The 21,811-nt window shown below is 43.8% G+C and overlaps 1 protein-coding gene across 1 annotated transcript; it reads right to left on the reverse strand.

Moving 5' to 3' along the window:
* Positions 1-2,295: 2,295 nt before the first annotated feature.
* Positions 2,296-21,091, reverse strand: LOC115131457 (cAMP-dependent protein kinase inhibitor alpha-like). Its single transcript, XM_065020416.1, has 3 exons — positions 20,791-21,091; positions 2,991-3,166; positions 2,296-2,781 (listed from the first exon to the last, which is right to left on the reverse strand). Exons 2-3 carry the CDS (start codon positions 3,133-3,135, stop codon positions 2,699-2,701), a joined length of 228 nt encoding a protein of 75 aa, XP_064876488.1. The 5' UTR covers positions 3,136-3,166; positions 20,791-21,091; the 3' UTR covers positions 2,296-2,698.
* Positions 21,092-21,811: the final 720 nt, after the last annotated feature.

The following is a 21,811-nucleotide window of genomic DNA, read 5'->3' on the forward strand; positions in this document are numbered from 1 at the left end:
TACACACAGCCCAAACATTTCATAAAAAGACGATTGATAATACAGAATGTTCATTCTCCTGTGTTGTATCGTGAATGTATATTCACTATATGAACACATGTATGTATAGTGAATAGACTCTTCCTCATGTAATATCACAATATATACAACAGTGTAATAACTGGCATCCTGTAATGTTAAACAGTATATATTGGCATTAATTACTAAGTACTGTATATGGCTGTCCTTCTGTTCACCGTGCCTCTGGTCCTGAGTGTTCATATCATTAGTCTATCGTGATCATGCATATCTCCCTTCTCACAGCTCTATTAATGTGTTGATGAGTGAAATAGAACAGATACAAGTTCACTCAGACAGGCTGCTAGGTGCAGGCACGGACTGGCCACAGGGCAGTTCGGGCAAATGCCAGATGGGCCAGTCTAAATTGTTGTTTTTGTGCAGAATTACCATTACTTAGATAATACTAGGGGCTTCAAGAAAAAAAGCGGGCCGGTGTGCTGGCCTCCAGGGGGGGGGGGGGTAAAAAAAATGGGCCTGTGTGAATTCCCGGGCTGTCCGTCTGTGGCTGAGTGGAGCAGCAGGAGGCAGAAGGCATGCTGCCATCTCCATACATGATGCAACACTTTGGTGGTGGTGTTGCTTGGTGCTTGCTCCCATGCCCAGACAACAGGCATATGCTGACCACACTGCAAGTGCACAAGCCTTCCATCTCCAAGGCCTTGCTGTGAGTGTGGGTGGTATTCCTCTTTGAGCCGGTACATCATTAACATATGTACTGTCGTGATAAATGTGACATTTTTCTATACAGTTTATCATCAAAGACCTGGTAGACATGTCTTCTACGGGTCAATAGCCCAAATACTGTTCAAAAGTACTTCAGAGATATAGGGGGTGTTGGTAAATTCAATCTAGAGTGTGCTCTGGGCGTTCCTAAATTCAATATTGTCAGATTGTCCGTTCCTAAATTCAAAGGAGTAGGGTTGATCAGAGCATTCTGACCTTACAACGGCAGTCAAGCACCCAAGCTAACTGGCTAACGTTGACTAGCTACTTCCAGACTAAAATGAGAGAACACCTCACTCTGCTAGGGTGAGTAAGAGTCATAGCTGGTTAGGCTGTTTTCATGTCATCCAGTGTTGGTGACTGGAACTGTGCTGCTGGCAAACGCTTTGTTTTGCCGACGTTTACTGACACCGGCCATATTCAACGGGTGTTGAGCGTTCATAAATGACTTATTCTGCGCTCTGGCACCCTCAGACGAAAGTGCTCTGAAATCGGAGTAGATAACCAGAGTGAATTTACGAACGCACCCATAGAACACAACAAAGCAGGTGTCTTGTGTACACTGCTACCAGGCACATTTTCTGAGAAGTCTGGAAAAATATAAATCCTTTTAATGAAAGACAGCCTTGAGCTGAGAGGAACACAACAGCAGTTTTCACATGCCGTTGTGAAACTGTTACACCAGCTTTACACTAGTGTACACACCCTTATGTTATAGTAGGGGAAATGGTTTCCATAGCTAGGGCTGACAGTGAAGAGCAGAATCTACAGCTTCTGCATAATCAAAACAGTTGCTTTGTGAGGTGTTAAAAGTTCAGTTTGTTATGGAATTGCCAGCTGAAAAGTACCAGCGGCCTGGGTTGGCCACAAGTGAGACCTGGTCCGCCGGAACCAGGGCCCAGTGAGACACGGGTGCCCGCGTAGATGGAAACAGAAAAGTCTGAGCCTACATTGAGGTAAATCCTGTATGGAAATGCACCAACAGCGTCGGACTGCTTCAACAGTACATGGTTGGCAGTGAGAAACCATTTTAGATTCATTTCAGGAATGTTCGAAAAGATAGGGATTGGATTGTCAGGCTACACATAATGTTAGCTTTAGCATCTAGCTAACCTTTGCAAATAAACACATCAACACTTCTGGTCACAATCACAGCAATCATCTCGATCCATTAGCTTTAGCCCCATTGGTTGTCATTAAAACCATTTGAACAACGTTTAAAAACCCATCCATGCACTACATACCACACTGCCCTCTGTATTAAAGTCTCAGAAGTGATTTCATGATTACATCAATGTCTGTGTGACACCAAAAGAGGAAGCCAGCTGCCTCTTGTTAAACAGTTAACTCACTCTCACCTCATTCTTCATACACATCCAGTACATTATAATACATCATTACTTTCTCTTCCAGATCAATCAGAAAGCTCTGAACCACTATTGGCCACTAGGATCCGCCCATCGTCCCACATGATTGGCTGTGTTGAATCAGTGGCCAATTAACAGACACCAGTAGGATATTGTACATTTTTTATTTTTTCACTTGTGACTTCTCCGTTGCTGAATGTTTTGAGTCTTGATTGAATCATAAAAATGTGTAGTGTACAACATCATATAATCAGCATACATCCATTGTTTCTCATGGCAGTGTGTTGGAGTAGAGGTGATCTTTCCACCCACACACACCAACGCTTTTCTTAAGAGTCTTTTCAGATTGGGTGATAGGATGGACAGGGAATGGTCTCTATCATCATCATCCTTCTCTCTGCAGCTCAGCTGCTGTTCAAAACAGGCCCATCATTCTCCTTCATCGGTCCTCCTGTATCGTTCTACCCATCCATCCCTCTTCTCCAGTTCTCATCAGCTTCACCGGAGGTAAACATTGGGGCTAGTTAGGGCCCTCCCCCCAGACAGCCTTATGATCCCTCATTCCTCTCAGAGCTCTCTGTAGGGAGTGGGGCCTCCTCTGCCGTGGGAGACTGGGCTTCTCCCAGACCATCTAGACAGAGAGACAAACCAACAGGACTGCAGTTAGTTAGCATTTTCCACCTAATTTCACCAGGAAAGACCCATGGGGTTAAAATCCTATTTTGTGAACAAAACCTGGAACCCTGGGCAAATAATTTTGTTTTAGGTCTACATCTACTAAATTAGACAGAGACCGAGAGAGACACAGAACACAAAAAAATACAGGTTAAGCTAACCCACCTGTGAGGTGGAGCTCGGACAATTTGAGTTGCAGGTCAGTGGGGTTGACCCCAGCCGGTGAACCCAGGATGTCAGGTAGGGCATTCCTTCTCCCCGAGCGACCCGAGGATGCAAAGTCCAGCTTGGGCTCTACCACCTCCGTCATCTCCTCAGGATCAGAACCCTGCTACTGCTGCCTGGGAGAGGGGGAATGAAGGGAGAGAGAGAGAGAGACATAAAGAGGGTAAAGAAATAGTCACACCAAAAAGATCTATTCTTCAGGATGAACTATTTTCTAGTGCCGTTTTTGTCCACAGGAGGGAGTCCTTGTAATATTGCAAAGACCTCAGATTTCTCACTTGTTTTTTTGCACCGTTAAAGCATTTCAATTTTTGTCCCCCAAAAAAAACAACAGGTAACACATCTAATAGGACATTTATCTTCTAATGTTCCACCTCAGCTGGCACAGGGCTGTTTTCATCAGACATGCAGCTCAGGTGGACGTCGTCCGTTTGTCAGTTTCATCTGGGACATGGCTGGAAACAATAGCTTTCTCCTCTTTGTACATACTGGCTGGCTGGCTGCCTGCCTGCTCTCATGGTGACGGCTGTAGTTGGGGAGTCTGTTTTGCATTCCCTAAGCTACATAAGTGACCGGCAGAATTACATCCCCGGGCTCACACCATTGCGGGGGTGCACACAGCTAAACACCAGGGTTGGGCTCAATTCAGAATTGACTTCCACTCAACTCATGAGTCGAAATTCTAAATTGGTCACACCACAGGACGTAGAATTTGAATTCAAGTGTGAGGAAGAATTTAATTCTGTGCAATTCAAATAAGTTACACTCAGTCATAGAACATAAGTTTAATTGAATCTGACAGGTCACACTTCCAGATACCAAAAAATATATCCCTTTTTCTGGGAACTATGTTAATATACTCTTAACTTTAGTGCTTAGAATATACCATAATATTTTCAACCATTTCATTTGTTTAGCCTATTTCTGAAGGCCTCAGGGTCAACTTGAGTTAAACTAATTCTGGGAAATGTAGTATTCCCCCCATTGAACAAAATCTAGGTAATTAATGAAATATAATAACTGAATATTTGCATACAGGTTTTGTTTTCCATGATCATTAAATTTTAAGAGAGTTTGTCCTGAAAATCTATTGCTTATGCATGTACATGTAATATATACATGCCCCGTTTATATACACACAATATATACGGGTCGGCAGGTAGCCTAGTGGTTAGAGTGTTGGACTAGTAAGGTAAAAGTCTGTTCTGCCCCTGAACTGGGCTGTGATTGAAAATAAGAGTTTGTTCTTAACTGACTTTCCTAGTTATATATATTTTTTATTTATGTTCAAGATGTACACTTTTTATTAGGTACACCACCCGTTCACAAAAATGGTTAGCTCCTACAGGCACGTGAGTCACGTGGACTTGGCTTGCTATATAAAGCAGGCATTCAGTTGCTGTTCTATTGAACGTTAGAATGGGCAATACAAGCGACCTAAGCGAATTTGAGGATGGTATGATCATCAGTGCCAGGCGCGCCGGTTCCAGTATGTCAGAAACGTCCTGGGCTTTTTATGCATGACAGTGTCTAGGGGTTACTAAGAATGGTGCGACAAACAAAACATCCAGTCAGCCTCAGTCCTGTGGGCGAAAACAGCTCGTTGATGAGAGGTCGAAGGAGAATGGCTCATGCAAGCTAACAGGCAAACAACGACGCAGTACAACAGTGGTGTGCAGAACGGCCTCTCGGAACGCACAACTCGTCGGTCCTTGACACGGATAGGCTATTGCAGCAGACGACCACACCTGGTTCCATTCAGCTAAAAACAAGCAGAAGTGACTCCCAGTGGGCATGCAATCAGCAACACTGGACAGTGGAAAGACATCCTGGTCCGATGAATTCCAGTTCCTGTTGCGTCATGCTGATGGCAGAGTCAGTATTTGGCGTAAGCAGCATGAGTCCATGGCTTAATTCTAAATGGTGTCAATAGTACAGGTTGGTGGAGTTAATGGTGTGGGGATGTTTTCCTGGAACACATTAGGTCCCTTGATACCAATTGATCAACCTTTCCATACTCTGAAGAATTCAAGCTGCTCTGGAGGCAAAGGGGGGTTCAGACCTGGTACTAGATGGGTGTACCTAATAGACTGTTTGTATAGACAACACCTAATATAGAAATAAGTTTAATTGAATTTCACTTAATTAAATTTCCTTTAAAATTAGAATTGCAATTCTGTATCCTGTTTACTACTTCAAAATGAAATTAGAAAAAAAGTAAACAATTCAGTTCTGAATTGAGCCCAACCCTGACACACACAGCGATAGGAAGAAAAAACACTGCACAATGTGCACATGCATTTATACACAAATACACTCACACACATTGAGCTGCTGTTTCTATGGCAACGGGTGAAAAACCACCTCTGGCAAGCAAATTAACCATTCCCTCTTCTCTTTCCCAGTATTCAGTTCTCTTGAAATAACCCAGTCTTCTTCAGTACAATCCCGGTCTCCACAACCATATTGAGGTGCCACACACACACACATTAAAGGACAGGGGCCACAGGTTGGCCATCTGTTAGCCCTGAGCACTAGCGTGAGCCTAATGGTTCCTCCTCCTATCCATCACTGGTTTGTCGTGGCCTAGTTTCAATATGACGTCATCATAATCACTGTGTCCTGGTGTCACACAACCCTTTCATGCAATCACACACACAAACACAGCTCCTCGCCGGTCACATGTTGACTGGTGTCGGGTAAACACTGGCATAAGGTGGGAGGATTGGTAAGTCCTCATACCATGTCAACATAATGACACAGCAGTTGAGTGTTCTGACATGGGTAAGGAGATGTGAGCATGCACACGATGGCCCATTGGCAACAGTTGTTATCGCTCTCACTTCACACTGCTTACCCTCTCCCTTTCTCTCGCTCTGCTCATCCACTTGTAAATCACTCCCACTCATCCTGTTCTTGTCTCTCTCCACAATCTCATATAGAATCTCTCCCTCCAGTCTCCATTTCTCTGTTTTGACCCTGGCCTATTTCATAGTGAAAATAGGCCAGAAAAACGATAATACATTTCTAATTGGCGTTTTTCTCCAACTGAAATTGCTTTACATTCAATAGGATACTAGACTCACCCCAGGCACTTCAGTAGGGTACGATAGCACATCACATTCCCAGGCTTTTCAATTGGCACCCCCTACAGAGACCTTAGGGAGTGGATATGAATGTGTGGCTGTGTGTGTGCTAAGCTCTGCCCTCTGTCTCCAGACTGTTAAGTGTGTGTGTAGGCGTCTAGGAAGGCAGGAGGACAGTTTCTTCCTCTTCCCCTCTCAGGCCTTCACATGTCAGAGCTGCTCTTTGTGTGGCCCTTCCAGCCTCCAGAAGCAGAGAAGACAAGCTGCAATTAGCATGGGCAGGTCTACAGCTGCCTTCATGGCTACATACATTACAGGAGAGGCCTGTCATGGTCTGCCTGTTGAAATCATAAGACACATTACAAGCAGGTAGGAGACAACAGGACTAATCAGGGCCAAGCAGGACCATCATGCAATGGGGAAGGCTGACAAACAGACGCACTCCAAACACGTCTGATGGTCTCCAGAAATGTACAGAATGTGTTATCCAGGGTTGGCTGGCTGACAGACAGGAAACAGGTCTACTGTTATCCAGGAGATGTTTGTGTTATCCAGTGCTGGCTGCTTCAGATGTGTGTAATACCACAATCCACAGCAATCAATGACAGTTGAAAAGGAATATATTATGTTTTGATCTATACGTCGCTGTATATATATATTTTTTAATATAAAAAAATTTTTTTTTTTTAAAACACACTTCTTGTCTAGCAAATGGAACACTTCTGAACCAAACCTGAATAATGCACAGCATCTACAGTTGAGGCTTAGAATAATGACCCCACTAGGTCTTGTTTGGGAAGGGATCATTTTGTATAGAAATGGTGACCTATATAATAAATAGGATTGTTTCGTCAGACAATATCTGTGGTGTGTACTGTGTAGAAGACAATACAAAAGCCAGGTAATATACAAGCATTTTGCTAAACCCGCAATAACAACTGCTAAATGTGTATGTGACCAATAAAATGAGATTTGATAAAAGACCTCTTCATTCAAATCGTCAGAGGGCAAGGGTTGTTACAACGCTGCTACACATAGAGAGCTCAATAGGCTTCTGACATGGAGTTAGTGGGGCTCACTTCCCATCCTTAATGTAGATCCAAAAACCTGGATACACTACATTTAAAAGTAAGTGATAATAAATGGTGCCAATTACTCACAGGGCCTTTAACTAACTGCATGTCTAACCGGGCAACGGTTAGTTGAGGTAGTAAGTACAGTTGAAGTCAGAAGTTTACATACACTTAGGATGGTGTCATTAAACCTCGTTTTTCAACCACTCCACAAATTTCTGGTTAACAAACTATAGTTTTGTCAAGTCGATTAGGACATCTACTTTGTGCATGACACAAGTAATCTTTCCAACAATTGTTTCCAGACAGATTATTTTGCTGTATCACAATTCCAGTGGGTCAGAAGTTTACATACACTAAGTTGACTGTGCCTTTAAACAGCTTGGAAAATGCCAGAAAATTATGTCAATTAGTCAACTGGAGGTGTACCTGTGGATGTATTTCAAGGCCTACCTTCAAACTCAGTGCCTCTTTGCTTGACATCATGGGAAAATCAAAGAAAATCAGCCAAGACCTCAGAAAAATGATTGTAGACCTCCACAAGTCTGGTTCATCCTTGGGAGCAATTTACAAATGCCTGAAGGTACCACATTAATCAGTACAAACAATACTACGCAAGTATAAACACCATGGGACCACGCAGCCGTCATACCGTTCAGGAAGGACACGCATTCTGTCTCCTAGAGATGAACGTACTTTGGTGCGAATAGTGCAAATCAATCCCAGAACAACAGCAAAGGACCTTGTGAAGATGCTGGAGGAAACAGGTACAAAAGTATCTATATCCACAGTAAAAACAAGTCCTATATCGACATAACCTGAAAGGCCACTCAGCAAGGAAGAAGCCACTGCTCCAAAACCGTCATAAAAAAAGCCAGACTACGGTTTGCAACTGCATATGGGGACAAAGATCGTACTTTTTGGAGAAATGTCCTCTGGTCTGATGAAACAAAAATAGAACTGTTTGGCCATAATGACCATCTTTATGTTTGGAGGAAAAAGGGGGAGGCTTGCAAGCCGAAGAACACAATAACAACCGTGAAGCACGGTTGAAGCACAGCATAATGTTGTGGGGGTGCTTTGCTGCATGCAGGAGGGACAGGTGCACTTCACAAAATAGATGGCATCAAGAGGAAAGAAAATTATGTGGATATATTGAAGCAACATCAAGACATCAGTCAGGAAGTTAAAGCTTGGTCGCAAATGGGTCTTCCAAATGGACAATGACCCCAAGCATACTTCCAAAGTTGTGGAAAAATGGCTTAAGGACAACAAAGTCAAGGTATTGGACTGGCCATCACAAAGCACTGACCTCAATCCTATAGAAAATTTGTGGGCAGAACTGAAAAAGCGTGTGCGAGCAAGGAGACCTACAAACTTGACTCAGTTACACCAGCTCTGTCAGGAGGAATGGGCCAAAATTCACCCAACTTATTGTGGGAAGCTTGTGGAAGGCTACCCGAAACATTTGACCCAAGTTAAACAATTTAAAGGCAATGCTACCAAATACTAAGTGAGTGTATGTAAACTTCTGACCCACTGTGATGAAAAAAATCAATCACTACTATTATTCTGACATTTCACATTCTTAAAATAAAGTGGTGATCCTAGCTGACCTAAAACGGGGCATTTTACTAGGATTAAACGTTAGGAATTGTTCAAAACTGAGTTTAAATGTAGTTGGCTAAGGTGTAGGTAAACTTACGACTTCAACTGTACATGCAGGTAGTGTTAAAGTGACTATGCATATGACAATAGAGACTAGCAGTGGTGTAAATAGGGGGAGAGGGGGGCAATGTAAATAGTCTGGGTAGCCATTTGACTAGATGTTCAGGAGTCTTATAGCTTGGGGGTAGAAGCTGTTTAGAAGCCTCTTGGACCTAGACTTGGCACTCCGGTACTGCTTGTCGTGCGGAAGCAGAGAGAACAGTCTATGACTGGGGTGGCTTGAGTCTGACCATTTTTAGGGCCTTCCTCTGACACCGCCTGGTATAGAGGTCCTGGATGGAAGAAAGCTTGGCCCCAGTGATGCATTGGGCCCTACGCACTACCTTCTGTAGTACCTTGGAGTCGGAGGCCGAGCATTTGCCATATCAGGCAGTGAATCAACCAGTCAGGATGCTCCCGATGGTGCAGCTGTAGAACCGTTTGAGGATGAGGACCCATGCCAAATATTTTCAGTCTCCTGAGGGGGAATAGGTTTTGTCGTTCCCGCTTCACAACTGTCTTGGTGTGCTTGGACCATGTTAGTTTGTTGGTGATGTGGACACCAAGGAACTTGAAGCTCTCAACCTGCTCCACTACAGCCCCATCGATGAGAATGACTGATGGGGTGTACTCCTCAATGTCATCGGAGGAATCCTGGAACATATTCTAGTCTGTGCTAGCAAAACAGTCCTGGAGCTTATCATCTACCTCATCTGACCACTTTATTGATCTAGTCACTGGTGCTTCCTGCTTTAATTTTTGCTTGTAAGCAGGAATCAGGAGGATGGATTTATGGTCAGATTTGCTAATTGGAGGGCGATTGAGAGCTTTGTATGCATCTCTGTGTGTGGAGTCTATGTGGTCCAGAGTGGTTTTCCCTCTGGTTGCACATTTGACATACTGAGAGAAATTTAGTAAAACAGATGTAAGTTTCCCTGTATTAAAGTCCCCAGCTACTAGGAGCGCCGCCTCTGGGTGGGCGTTTTCTTTTGGCGGAATACAGCTCATTCAAATAATTCCAGACTCTGACAGTGGTGGTATGTAAACAGCTAGTGTGGTCTACAGCTTATCATGATACTCTACCTCAGGCGAGTAATAGCTCGAGACTTCCTGAGATATTGTGCACTAGCTCTTGTTTACAAAAATACAGTCCGCCGCCCCTTATCTTACCAGACGCCGCTGTTCTATCCTGCCGGTACATCGTATAACCAGCCACCTGTATGTATGTTGATATTGTCGTCGTTCAGCCACGACTTCGTGAAGCATAAGATGTTCCAGTTTTTAATGGCCCGTTGGTAGTTTAATCTTCCGCTTAACTCTCCGATTTTATTCTCCAAAGATTGCACGTTTGCTAGCAGAATGGAGGGAAGTCTGTTTATTCCATCACTCGCTCACTAATTCTCAGAAGGCAGCCCGCCCTTCGGCTCCTCTTTCTCTGCGCAGAACACGGGGATAGGGGCTTGTTCCCGAGGAAGCAGTATATCCTTCGCGTCGGGCTCGTCAGAGTCGTGAAAGGAAAAAAAGGATTCTGCTAGTCTTTGGTGAGTAATCGGAGTCCTGATGTCTAGAAGTTATTTTCGGTCACAAGAGACGGTAGCGGCAACATTACGTACAAAATAAGTACAAAAATAAGTTACAAACAACGCAATTTATTTAACCAGGTAGGCCAGTTGAGAACAAGTTCTCCTTTACAACTGCAACAGAAAGAGGAACATATGAACAAACAAAACCCACCCATGGCTGCACCCCTGCCCAGTCATGTGAAATCCATAGAGTCGGGCCTCATTTATTTCAAATGACTGATTTCCTTATATGAACTGTAACTTGAAATTGTTGCATGTTCCATTAATATTTTTGTTCAGTATACTTAAAAAAAAAATATCTGGTTAATATCCCAGAGATCGATCTTTTATGATTTATCATTGGATCTCCTGAGCTTGACACCATTCATTGAAACACTGCCATAAGTCATTTTGAGACACAAAATAGAATCTGAAATGAACGGCTTTGTCAGAGCTTTGGATTTCATACATTTCTGATCCAGTAATAAACAAAGTCACCCGTGGGCCACATCTCAGTCTGACTGTCCCTAGATGACTGGGCGTGTGTCATTATTCATCCTTAACTATGAGAGTGGAGCTCAGGATAGCTGAATGAGGTCACAAACACCATAGCAGCTATCCTACATTACTGGAATCAGCTCTCGTTAAAACTGACTGACGTGATAGGGGACTCTGGGAAGGGACAGTGTGTATACTGTACTAGCTGCAAGGGAAATGATGTGTTACAAAGCCAACACAGCCATCTGAAGTTACGTTTTAATAAATGATGCTAGGGATTACTGCTCTCTCTATTTATAGTTTCCTCCTCATGCTCTTGATTATTTTCTTCCCTTTCGCCACTCTGTGTTATTATAAAGCTTAATGTGTTCCACTGGCTGCCATGGTAACAGCAGCATTGCAATCAGCCTCTCCATAGGATGGAAAGTGAAACCCTGCAGAAATAGGGGGGTGACAGTGAGCAAGTGAAGGAGCGCAAAAGGAGGGAGAGACAATGGAAGAGTGATAATGAGAGCGAGAGGGATAGAGATATTCTTGACATTCTGTTTACACTGACTGGTTGTCCTTTGTTTCAGGGGATTCATGGGTCATTATTTTTTACAGTCGGTTGGGTGAAGCCCAATCAATATGGCATCTTTCAGTGCCTTCACAGAGAGAAAGAGAGGAAAGGAAGAGAGAAAGCCATGAGGAGGAGAGTAGAGGAAGAGAAGATGGCAAAAGAGAGGTAGACCGATCCAGTGAGACAGCTCGATCACACGCCCCCAGACTCACACGTCCCAGTAGACCTCTCGCTCGCCACTGATCCCCAGAACGTTTACACAGCATCTCGCCTCTCTCATGTTTCACAAGCTAAGTTCTCAAACGAAGACTAATCAGAGGAGACTTGTATTTGGTGGCTCTCTCTCACAAGAGATCTTAAAGGCTGAATGTGACTTTTCTTCTAGCTACCTGGTTGTGCCTCTGGCTACCACCCACCTAGATGAGCCACCTCTAGCTACACGTTTAACAAGTGTGCCCTCAGAAAAAGGTGTTACACTGAAGTGTCCACTTTAAGAACAAGTTGTTTGGAGCGAGAGAATCAATCTGCCAATCCTGTTCTTTATCCCACAATATCCAGAAGGCAAAATTGGTAATAAAATGTCATAACTAGTTAATTGTCAGGTTGTAACCTAGTCCTGGTTGAAAAGACATCAGATAACTAGATAAAGACATGTTTTTTTCACCTGGGACAGACCAGAGGCCATATCTTGGTTATTATCCGTCAATCATCCCATGTAGCATTATATTTCCTTCCTTGTGAACACTGGTGATCAGGTTCAAGAGGCCCTTATCATGAAACCATAAAGTCTTTCTTCTTAGAGACGTCAGAAGTTAACAATGATTAACTGGGGTTCAAAGTGTGTTCTAACCCATAAAAACAAACGGTCAAAAACATGACAAATGAAGCAGAAAGAGTGTGCGTGTGTGTGTGTGTGGGGAGCAGAGTGCCCTCGTGATCACCAAACAAGCAATCCATTGTGCTGCTTTCCAGAGGGTCAATCACAGCGCTGCATCCATGGTCATTCAGACTCATTAGCATATTTCCAGAGGGTTATGAGCCAGTCTGGCCCCGCTCCATAACATGGGGCTTATACTATTTGTTTTCTTTCAAATACTTTAGCTGCGTTTCGTTGACCGATTTGATCAACGATGTGGCAAAGGTTGACATGGCTCAAGCTTAATGAGATAGTGCAATAGTTAATAAACTAACGGTTAGTGGAGATGACAGAGACAAAACTCATATTACACTTAATGCAATTGCGAGCTGCAGTATCAACTCGCCGTTTATTGAAAACATTCTGGTGCATTTACTCATAGTGTGTATGATTGTGAGAGGAAAATGCCACCCTGAGAACTTTATGGAGTAAAAAGGGGGTCAACAACGACAATGAGCTGAATCTGAGACTTGAGAAGAGATGACAGAGAGAAGAGGAGACTTGGAGAGTCGAAGTCCCCAACATGTGACAACAGCCTGTGCCAATAGCAACAACCAACCATCACACATCAATATTTTAGCCCACAGCCTCTTGCAAGAGTGTGTACAAGACAAGGCTGTCCCCTCTCGCCACATTCCCCCGTCCCTCGTCTAAACAGACATGTAAACAGCGCTGTGCCGTGGGTCACATCGCTTCTCTCTATCTGGCCTGCACGTGCTTCTCTCTCTTGCTGGACAGGGCCACACACACGCACAGAGAGAGACATGGCCCCGCAGGCAATGTCTGACAACAGCGCTTGGCTGGAAGAGGGACAGTGGCACAGAGACAAAAGAGCAGAACACACACACACCTTTTCTCTCATCCTGATGGTATAACTACACTGACACACACACATGGTCTCATCCTGACGGTACAACTAGACTGTAGACACACACACCAATATCACCCCACTCACCCTCTTACAGACTATTACATTGACTATATTGTTCGCAGAGAGCCAGGCAGCCCAAACTGTAGCATATACCCTGACTCTGTGTGCAATGAACGCAAGAGAAGTGACACAATTTCACCTAATTAATATTGCCTGCTAAACTGGATTAGTAGTTATAACTAGTGATTATGATGGTTTTTTACAAGATAAGTTTAATGCTAGCTAGCAATTTACCTTGGCTTCTACTGCATTCGCGTAACAGGCAGGCTACTCATGGAGTGCAATGGTTAGAGCGTTGGACTAGTTAACTGTGCGGTTGCAAGATTGGAACCCCTGAGCTGACAATGTGAAAATCTGTCGTTCTGCCCCTGAACAAGGCAGTTAACCCACAGTTCCTAGGCAGTCATTGAAAATAAGAATGTGTTCTTAACTGACTTGCCTAGTTATATATAAAAATAAAAAAACTTTATTTTCAGAAATCGGCGCCCAAAAATAGATTTCCGATTGTTATGAAAACTTGAAAATCGGCCCTAATTAAATCGGCCATTCCGATTAATCGGTCGACCTCTAGTACATATCCCAACCAGAAGCCATGGATTACAAGCAACATCCGCATTGAGCCAAAGGCTAGAGCTGCCACTCAGATGAACCATCAAACAAGCAAAGTGTCAATACAGTATTAAGATTGAATCCTACTACACCGGCTCTGACGCTCGTCGGATGTGGCATGGCTAGAAAACTATTAGACTACAAAGGGAAACCCAGACGCGAGCTGCCCAGTGCCTACCAGATGAGCTAAATGCCTTTTATGCTCGCTTCGAGGCAAGCAACACTGAAGCATGACCGGAAACTCTCCTTTCAGACTCACATTAAGCATCTCCCATCCAAAATTATATCTAGAATCGGCTTCCTATTTCACAACAAAGCCTCCTTCACTCATGCTTCCAAACGTACCCTCGTAAAAACTGACTATCCTACCGATCCTTGACAAAATAGCCTCAAACACTCTACTCAGCAAATTGGATGCAGTCTATCACAGTGCCATCCGTTTGGTCACCAAAGCCCCATATACCACCCACCACTGCAACCTGTGCTCTCGTTGGCCGGTCCTCGCTACATATTCGTTGCCAAACCCACTGGCTCCAGGTCATCTATAAGTCTTCGCTAGGTAAAGCTCCGCCTTATCTCAGCTCACTGGTCACCATAGCAACACCCGTAGCACGCGCTCCAGCAGGTATCCTTTACTGGTCATCCCCAAAGCCAACACCTATTTTGGCAGCCTTCCTTCCAGTTCTCTGCTGCCAATGACTGGAACGAATTGCACAAATTAATGAAGTTGGAGACTTATATCTCCCTCACTAAGTTTAAGCATCAGCTGTCAGAGCAGCTTACCGATTGCTGCAGCTGTACACAGCCCATCTGTAAATAGCCCATCCAACCAACTACCTACCTCACCCCCATATGTTTTTCTGCTCTTTTGCACACTAGTATTTATATGTGCACATCCTCATCTGCACATATCACTCCAGTTTAATTTTCTAAATTGTAATTACTTCGCCACTATTGGTCTATTTATTGCCTTACCTCCTTACTTCATTTGCACACACACTGTATACAGATTTTTCTATTGTGTTATTGACTGTACGTTTGTTTATCCCATGTGTAACTGTGTTGTTTTTTGTCACACTGATTTGCTTTGTCTTGGCCAGGTCGCAGTTGTAAATGAGAACTTGTTCTCAACTAGCCTACCTGGTTAGATAAAGGTGAGATAAAAAAAATCTAAATAAAAGCATGCACGAGAGCACCAGCTGGATGACTGTGTGATAACGCTCTCGGTAGCCGATGTGAACAAAACCTTTAAACAGGTCAACATTCACAAAGCCACTGGTCCAGGCGGATTACCAGTACGTGTACTCAAAGCATGAGCGGACCAACTGTCAAGTGTCATCACTGACATTTTCAACCTCTCCCTGACCGAGTCTGTAATACCTACATGTTTCAAGCAGACCACCATAGTCCCCTGTGCCAAATAAAGCGAAGGTAACCTGCCTAAATGATTAACGCCTCGTGGCACTAACGTCGGTAGCCATGAAGTTCATTGAAAGGCTGGTCATGGCTCACATCAACATCATCCTCCCAGACCCACTCCAATTCACATACTGCCCCAACAGATCCACAGATGACGCAATCTCAATCGCACTCCACACTGCCCTTTCTAAACCTGGACAAGAGGAACACCTTTGTGAGATTGAGCTGTAGTCGATAAACAGCAGCGTTCAACACCAGTGCCCACGAAGCGCATCACTAAACTAAGAACTCTGGGACTAAACACCTCCCTCTGCAACTGGATCCTGGACTTCCTGACAGGCCACCCCCAAGTGGTAAGAGTAGGCAACAACACATTTGCCACGCTGATCCTTAACACTGGGGCCCCTCACGGGTGTGTACTTAAACCCCTCCTGTATCCCGTGCTCACCCACAACTGTGTGGCCAAACACGACTCCAAAACCATCATTAAGTTTGCTGACGACACAACAGTGGTAGGCCTGATCACCAACAATGATGAGACGGCCTATAGGAAGAAGGTCAGAGAACTGGTAGTGTCGTGCAAGGACATCAACCTCTCCCTCAAAGTGAGCAAGACAAAGGAGCTGCTCGTGGACTACAGGAAAAGATGGGCGGAACAGGCCCCCATTGACATCGACGGGGCTGTAGTGGAGCGGGTCGAGAGCTTCAAGTTCCTTGGTGTCCACATCACCAACAAGGGTCCAAACATACCAAGACAGTCGTGAAGAGGGCACGACAACACCTTGTTCCCCTCAGAAGACTGAAAAGATTTGGCATGGGCCCCCCGATCCTCAAATGGTTCCTGACCGGTTGCATCACTGTCTGGTATGGCAACTGCTCGGCATCTGACCATAAGACGCTACAGAGGGTAGTGTGAACGGCCCAGTACATCACTGGGGCCAAGCTGCCTGCCATCCAGGACCTATATAATAGGCGGTGTCAAAGGAAAGCCCATAATATTGTCAGAGACTCCTGTCACCCAAGTTATAGACTGTTTTCTCTGCTACCACACGACAAGTGGTACCGGAGCACCAAGTCTAGGACCAAAAGGCTCCTCAACAGCTTCTACCCACAAGCCATTAGACGGCTGAACAATTCTTTTTTTTTTTTTTTTTTTTTTTTTTAAATCGCCACCGGACAATTGACATTGACCCCCCCGTCTTGTACACTACTGCTACTCATGGTTTGTTACCTATGCATAGTCACTTCACCCCCACCTACATGTACAGATTACCTCAACTAGCCTGTACCGCTGCACACTGACTCGGTACCAGTGCCCCCTGTATATAGCCTCGTTATTGTGTTACTTTTTATTTTAGCTTACTTGGTAAATATTTTCTTCTTCTTGAACTGTATTGTTGGTTAAGGGCTTGTATTGTAAGTAAGCATTTGACAGTAAAGTCTACCCTTGCTGTATTCGGCGCATGTGGCAAATAAAGTTTGATTTGATAACTACACTGTAAACACACACACACACACACACACACACACACACACACACACACACACACACAAGATGGCTGCAGCAGGGGGATTGACATTGAGCAACCTCAGAGAGACAGGTCAGACTGGAGGCCCTTCATTTGGAATTCCACGTAGGGAGTAATGTGTGTGTGTTTGTGCTGCCTGCTGTCAGTGGAAGCCTATTGAGTGACAGCTGTCTGTGCAGCCGCTGTCTGTGCAGCCGCTGTCTGTGCCCATCAGAGGCTGTTGGGGAGTGCCACACACACGCATGAAAACACACACACACTCATGCTTGTGCTGGGGAGCGAACGGATGGACTGATGGACGGACTGGAGGGTGAAGGTCAGCCTAACCCAAAGAGCAAAGCAGCCAACTCATCCTTCTCTCCAGAGAGTCAGAGGACTCCTCCCTTACTATAATCACTGTCCTCCACTGTGCTTGTGCTGGTGTGTGTGAGTGAGTAATATATATATATGTGTGTGTGTTAAACTCTCAGTGAAATCACAGATCCCCTGGAGAACCTTGACTTACCAACGGGTAAAATGAAAACATCCCTTCTGAAACGCCACCCTGCCATAGGTCACAGCAAAGGTCAACAACCTTCAGCTTCAGTCAATCACTGACTGGGTTGCCATTCTTAGGTCACTGGCCTGCTCAATACAATACAGAGGAGTAATAAAATACTAGCATTTATTTCACTGCTCTCACACACACACACACACACACACACACACACACACACACAGGTCTAGCAACCAAACCAAAGGCTGAAGCCTCACATCAATGTGAAGTGAATTCACTGCACTGTTTTGAACTACATAGTGACAACTGACAAACATGTCATCTTGTTACAAGGACACCCCAAAGCCTGAGCAGCTTACCGATCACTGTACCTGTACACAGCCAATCTGTAAATAGAACACTCGACTACCTCATCCCCATATTATTACTTACCGTCTTGCACCTCAGTATCTCTACTTGCACATCATCATCTATCACTCCAGTATTAATGCTAAATTGTAATTATTTTCACCACTTATTGCCTACCTCCCTACTCTTGCACACTCTTGCATACTGTACATAGATTATTATATTTATTTGATGTTATTCACTGTACGTTTGTCTATGTGTAACTCTGTGTTGTTGTTTATGTCGCACTGCTTTGCTTTATCTTGGCCAGGTTGCAGTTGTAAATGAGACCTTGTCAACTGGCCTACCTGGTTAAATAAATAAACATATTGGTCTTCATAACCACCTCATGTCAGACAACAGGAGGAGTATGAGGTAGTGGCATCATGTTGATGGAATGGTACTGAGAGCTACAGCTTTCTCCGTTTCGTTCCACACACACACACACACACGGGTAAAAGGCAATGAAGCACCTTCCCGGCTGGCCACCATCACATTACACAGGAGCTCACATAGTGATGGGAACATCAGCTTGTTTTTATAAAACCAGCCGACCACCACCGCAATGAGATCAGTTAGAATATGGAGTATAGAATGGTAGTGTTAGCTAAGGTTCTCTCTATCTCGCTACAGGACCACCCACCCAGGGCCTAGGCAGAGTGAGAGGGAGCAGCAGTAACCCATAGTCAGTCTCTTTTATAAGGGACACTCACCACTCTCTGTTAAAGATCTAGTAGTCAAATTTCAGCTTTTTCTCCTTTGTTTTGTGTCATATTGTACAACAGCTGATGAAACTAACACTGTAAAAGTGTCAAAACATTTGATCAGTGTGATTTCCTGATTGTATTTTAAAATCAGGAGGTTTGCATTAGCAGGAGTTTTGGATTTCCATGGTGACATCACCATGCGGTAAACTGGTTAATAGACCAATTTCAGTTTTCCCCTCCCCATTCAGACCACCCCCAGACCTTCCTAGCAAAATTATTATTGCTTGGGAAAGTTGCCAAAAAGCTTTTTTTGCCCATTTGAAATGAAAATCTATTACAGTAAGGTACTAAATTGTTACCCAGAAATGGCTGCATTGGGACTTTAATGGAAGAAGACCTCCAAACGTCTTAAGAGGGCCAGATGGGCAGAAGGCTGATGATACGGAGGAGGAGGAAGAAGAGGGAGAGAGAAAGAGGAAGGATGAGGTTAAGTGGTTTCGCTGATTACAATAACAGCCTCTGTTTCATTCCATTCCCTGGGATACACAGAATATGCTTTTTTCTTGCATCTGAAATGTCACTTGAGCCTGGAGTGAGTCCTGAGAGGAGTGAGTGGTGCTGTAACTGGTCAGAGGTCAATAAGCCACTTCACTGATAAAGAACCAGCCAGAGCCAGTCTGTCATTTCACAAAGTATGTAGCCTACTGTCCATATCTTTCATTCTATGTATATTATTCCAGGTGACAAGCTGGACGCAGTCAAACTGTTTGCCAGGTGTGAAATAGTGGTTGTTGAAAGGACTACGCCTAAAAAAACTAAAAGGAGTGTCACTGTTAGTTATTTCACTTCCTGTACTACAAGAGAGAAGATGTGTCTGAAAAGCAGTGGCACCATGGGGAGATGGGAGCTCTGTCATTGTCCGACTAACCAACACACCAAACTGACAGCAGACTACACAGGCACTGTGATATTGGTCTCCAGGGTCATTGTCCCTTCTAGTCCTAGATCTGTTCTTTCTTCTATCCATCACAAAAGAGATGATGAAAGCACACCAGATATGTAAATAGACAGAGAAGCACGCACACGGCTGGTGGTACCTTAATTGGAGAGGACGGGCTCTTTGTAAAGGCTGGAAGGGAATAAATGGAATGGTGTTGACCATTCCATTCCAGTCATTATTAAAAGTCATCCTCCCCTCAGCAGCCTCCTGTGACACACACAGCAGAGGAAGAGTTCAATAAACTGCTATCTGATTTCATTTCAAGACAATGGCTTCAGACAGGCTTGTATACAGGCCTCATAAGATCACAGTTTTGATCTGGCTTGCCTTGTCAGATTCAGCTGAGCTGCTCAAATAAGCCATCATGGTGCCCCAGGCTAACTTTTCCTGCATTTTCTATCTTGACATTTGTACCTCCAAGGTTGACACGATAGACAAACAAGACAGGTCTGAGGCAGGCTAGATTGTAATAATTATGGGTCCCCAGTGCACAAATCACTGCTCATCGCCCCCATGGAGACGGATGTCAAAATGTTATACATTGTTTTTTCAGAGAACCGTGGAGAAGCAGATGAAAACCAGTTTAGAGGGCTGAGGGAGCAAGCATTTATGAAAACTACCAACTTGGTCTAAATATGTCTAATTCTGTTGGAGAATATCAACAATTGCCGTTATTATAGAGCATTATGATGATCAGTTAGGCACAGTACCGTAGTACCCTTTGGCCGCCCACGTGTTGGGGCAATTACACATTGGAACAGAGCTGAAAGCTTTGCTTCATCAGCCCTAAAGGCAACACTAGGCGTGCTCATCTAGAAGTGACAGATCAGTAGGCCACTGTCGTCAAGTAATAAAGAAGCATTAAAGAAAGGCCTAACCCTACCTTCACATTCTTCATTCATTCCATTCTAAATGTTGTATTGCCAAAGAAAGCCCACGTTAGATACCACACCTGGCTTGCTTATAGGTGTCCAACGGTCATATTATTGCGCATATACTTGACAATGAATTAAAGAATACATTTTGAATATAGTGTAGCTCTGAAATGGCCTACGTCAGATTCCTAGGTAAAAAGCATAAAGCTTGCTGTTGACGCACTATTCCATAGCCTTTATTGGATTTCAATTTACCAAAAAACGTGTGACATTGCAGACTACAACTATCCCTCTCACATCCCATACAGGTGGTTATGATGTGCAACAATATAACAACAATGTAGCCTATCATTCTCCATCTCCAGTGGGCTACTAGTAGCACTCACCTCACCAACTGGATCAGTGCGCGTGCCAAGGAACAGCAGCGTGTCCGAAGTTGTGACTACCCGGCCACCATCCTCCTCTTCGAAGGGGAAAAAATGAAATTATGCCGTAGTGTGGTGTTTCCTTTTCTTAAAGTAGAATAATCCGATCAATTACCACCGAAATTGGTCCACTTCATGTTATACGGATCAGGTTTCCCGTTCTTCTTGTGCCTCAATGTACGCTCGCAGCGCAATTGAAAAGAACGTACCAATATTTTTTTAAAGAAGGGGCGCGCATTTCCTACAGTTTTTCTAAACGTTAACAAATGTGATATCTTTAACTTTTTTTGCATTACATAAAATATATTCAGTTGAAAATAATGTTTTATTAAGATGATATGAAGTCCTGGCCAATAAAAGCCATAATGATGAGCAAATAACAACCAGCCCTCCAAAATGGAACAGGCGCAGTTTTGACCAATAGCGGAATTGAGAGAATGTGGATTGTGTTTCGGGATTTATCCGGTGTCCTAATCGCTGTGTGCTTTTACACAGGTCTTCAAGATTTGTTGATAAAATGCATTTGTGACCTGCAAGATGTACGGGGGTAATGAATGGGCTAATAATCATAATCACTATTAAATGATGAATTAGGCCTAATTAGCACCTTCTTTAGAGGCCTAGTGCAGACAAAAAAATATTTTTATATTTTCAAACTATGAGGTTGGAATAAATCGGTGAAATTGTGAAAATCATGATAATGGCCTTTTAGTATTAGAGATATTTGAAAAGACTGCCTCAAAATGCCAGTTTTGGTGGGTTGGAGTAATAGCATGTGGTAAATGAGTTAATAAACCTCTGCCAATAACAGCTAGGTTTCAGTTTTCCCCTAACTACTCAGACCACTACCAGATAGTCCTAGCAAAAGTATTGATTGAGAAAATGCTCTTTGCTGAGAATCTATTTGTTTCCTTTTGACCATTTTTTATTGAAAACAATCACAGTTGGGTACTTACAGTAATTGTTACCCAGTAATGATTTG

This window comes from Oncorhynchus nerka, linkage group LG7, assembly GCF_034236695.1.
Source record: "Oncorhynchus nerka isolate Pitt River linkage group LG7, Oner_Uvic_2.0, whole genome shotgun sequence".
Lineage (NCBI taxonomy): Eukaryota > Metazoa > Chordata > Actinopteri > Salmoniformes > Salmonidae > Oncorhynchus > Oncorhynchus nerka.

Bases quoted from the DNA above. Each gene is read 5' to 3' on its own strand.
- LOC115131457 (XM_065020416.1), bottom strand. From the start codon at position 3,135: ATGACGGAGGTGGTAGAGCCCAAGCTGGACTTTGCATCCTCGGGTCGC. The intron at 2,782-2,990 runs GTGGGTTAGCTT...CTCTCTGTCTAG, and splicing joins GTCCGAGCTCCACCTCACAG to ATGGTCTGGGAGAAGCCCAG.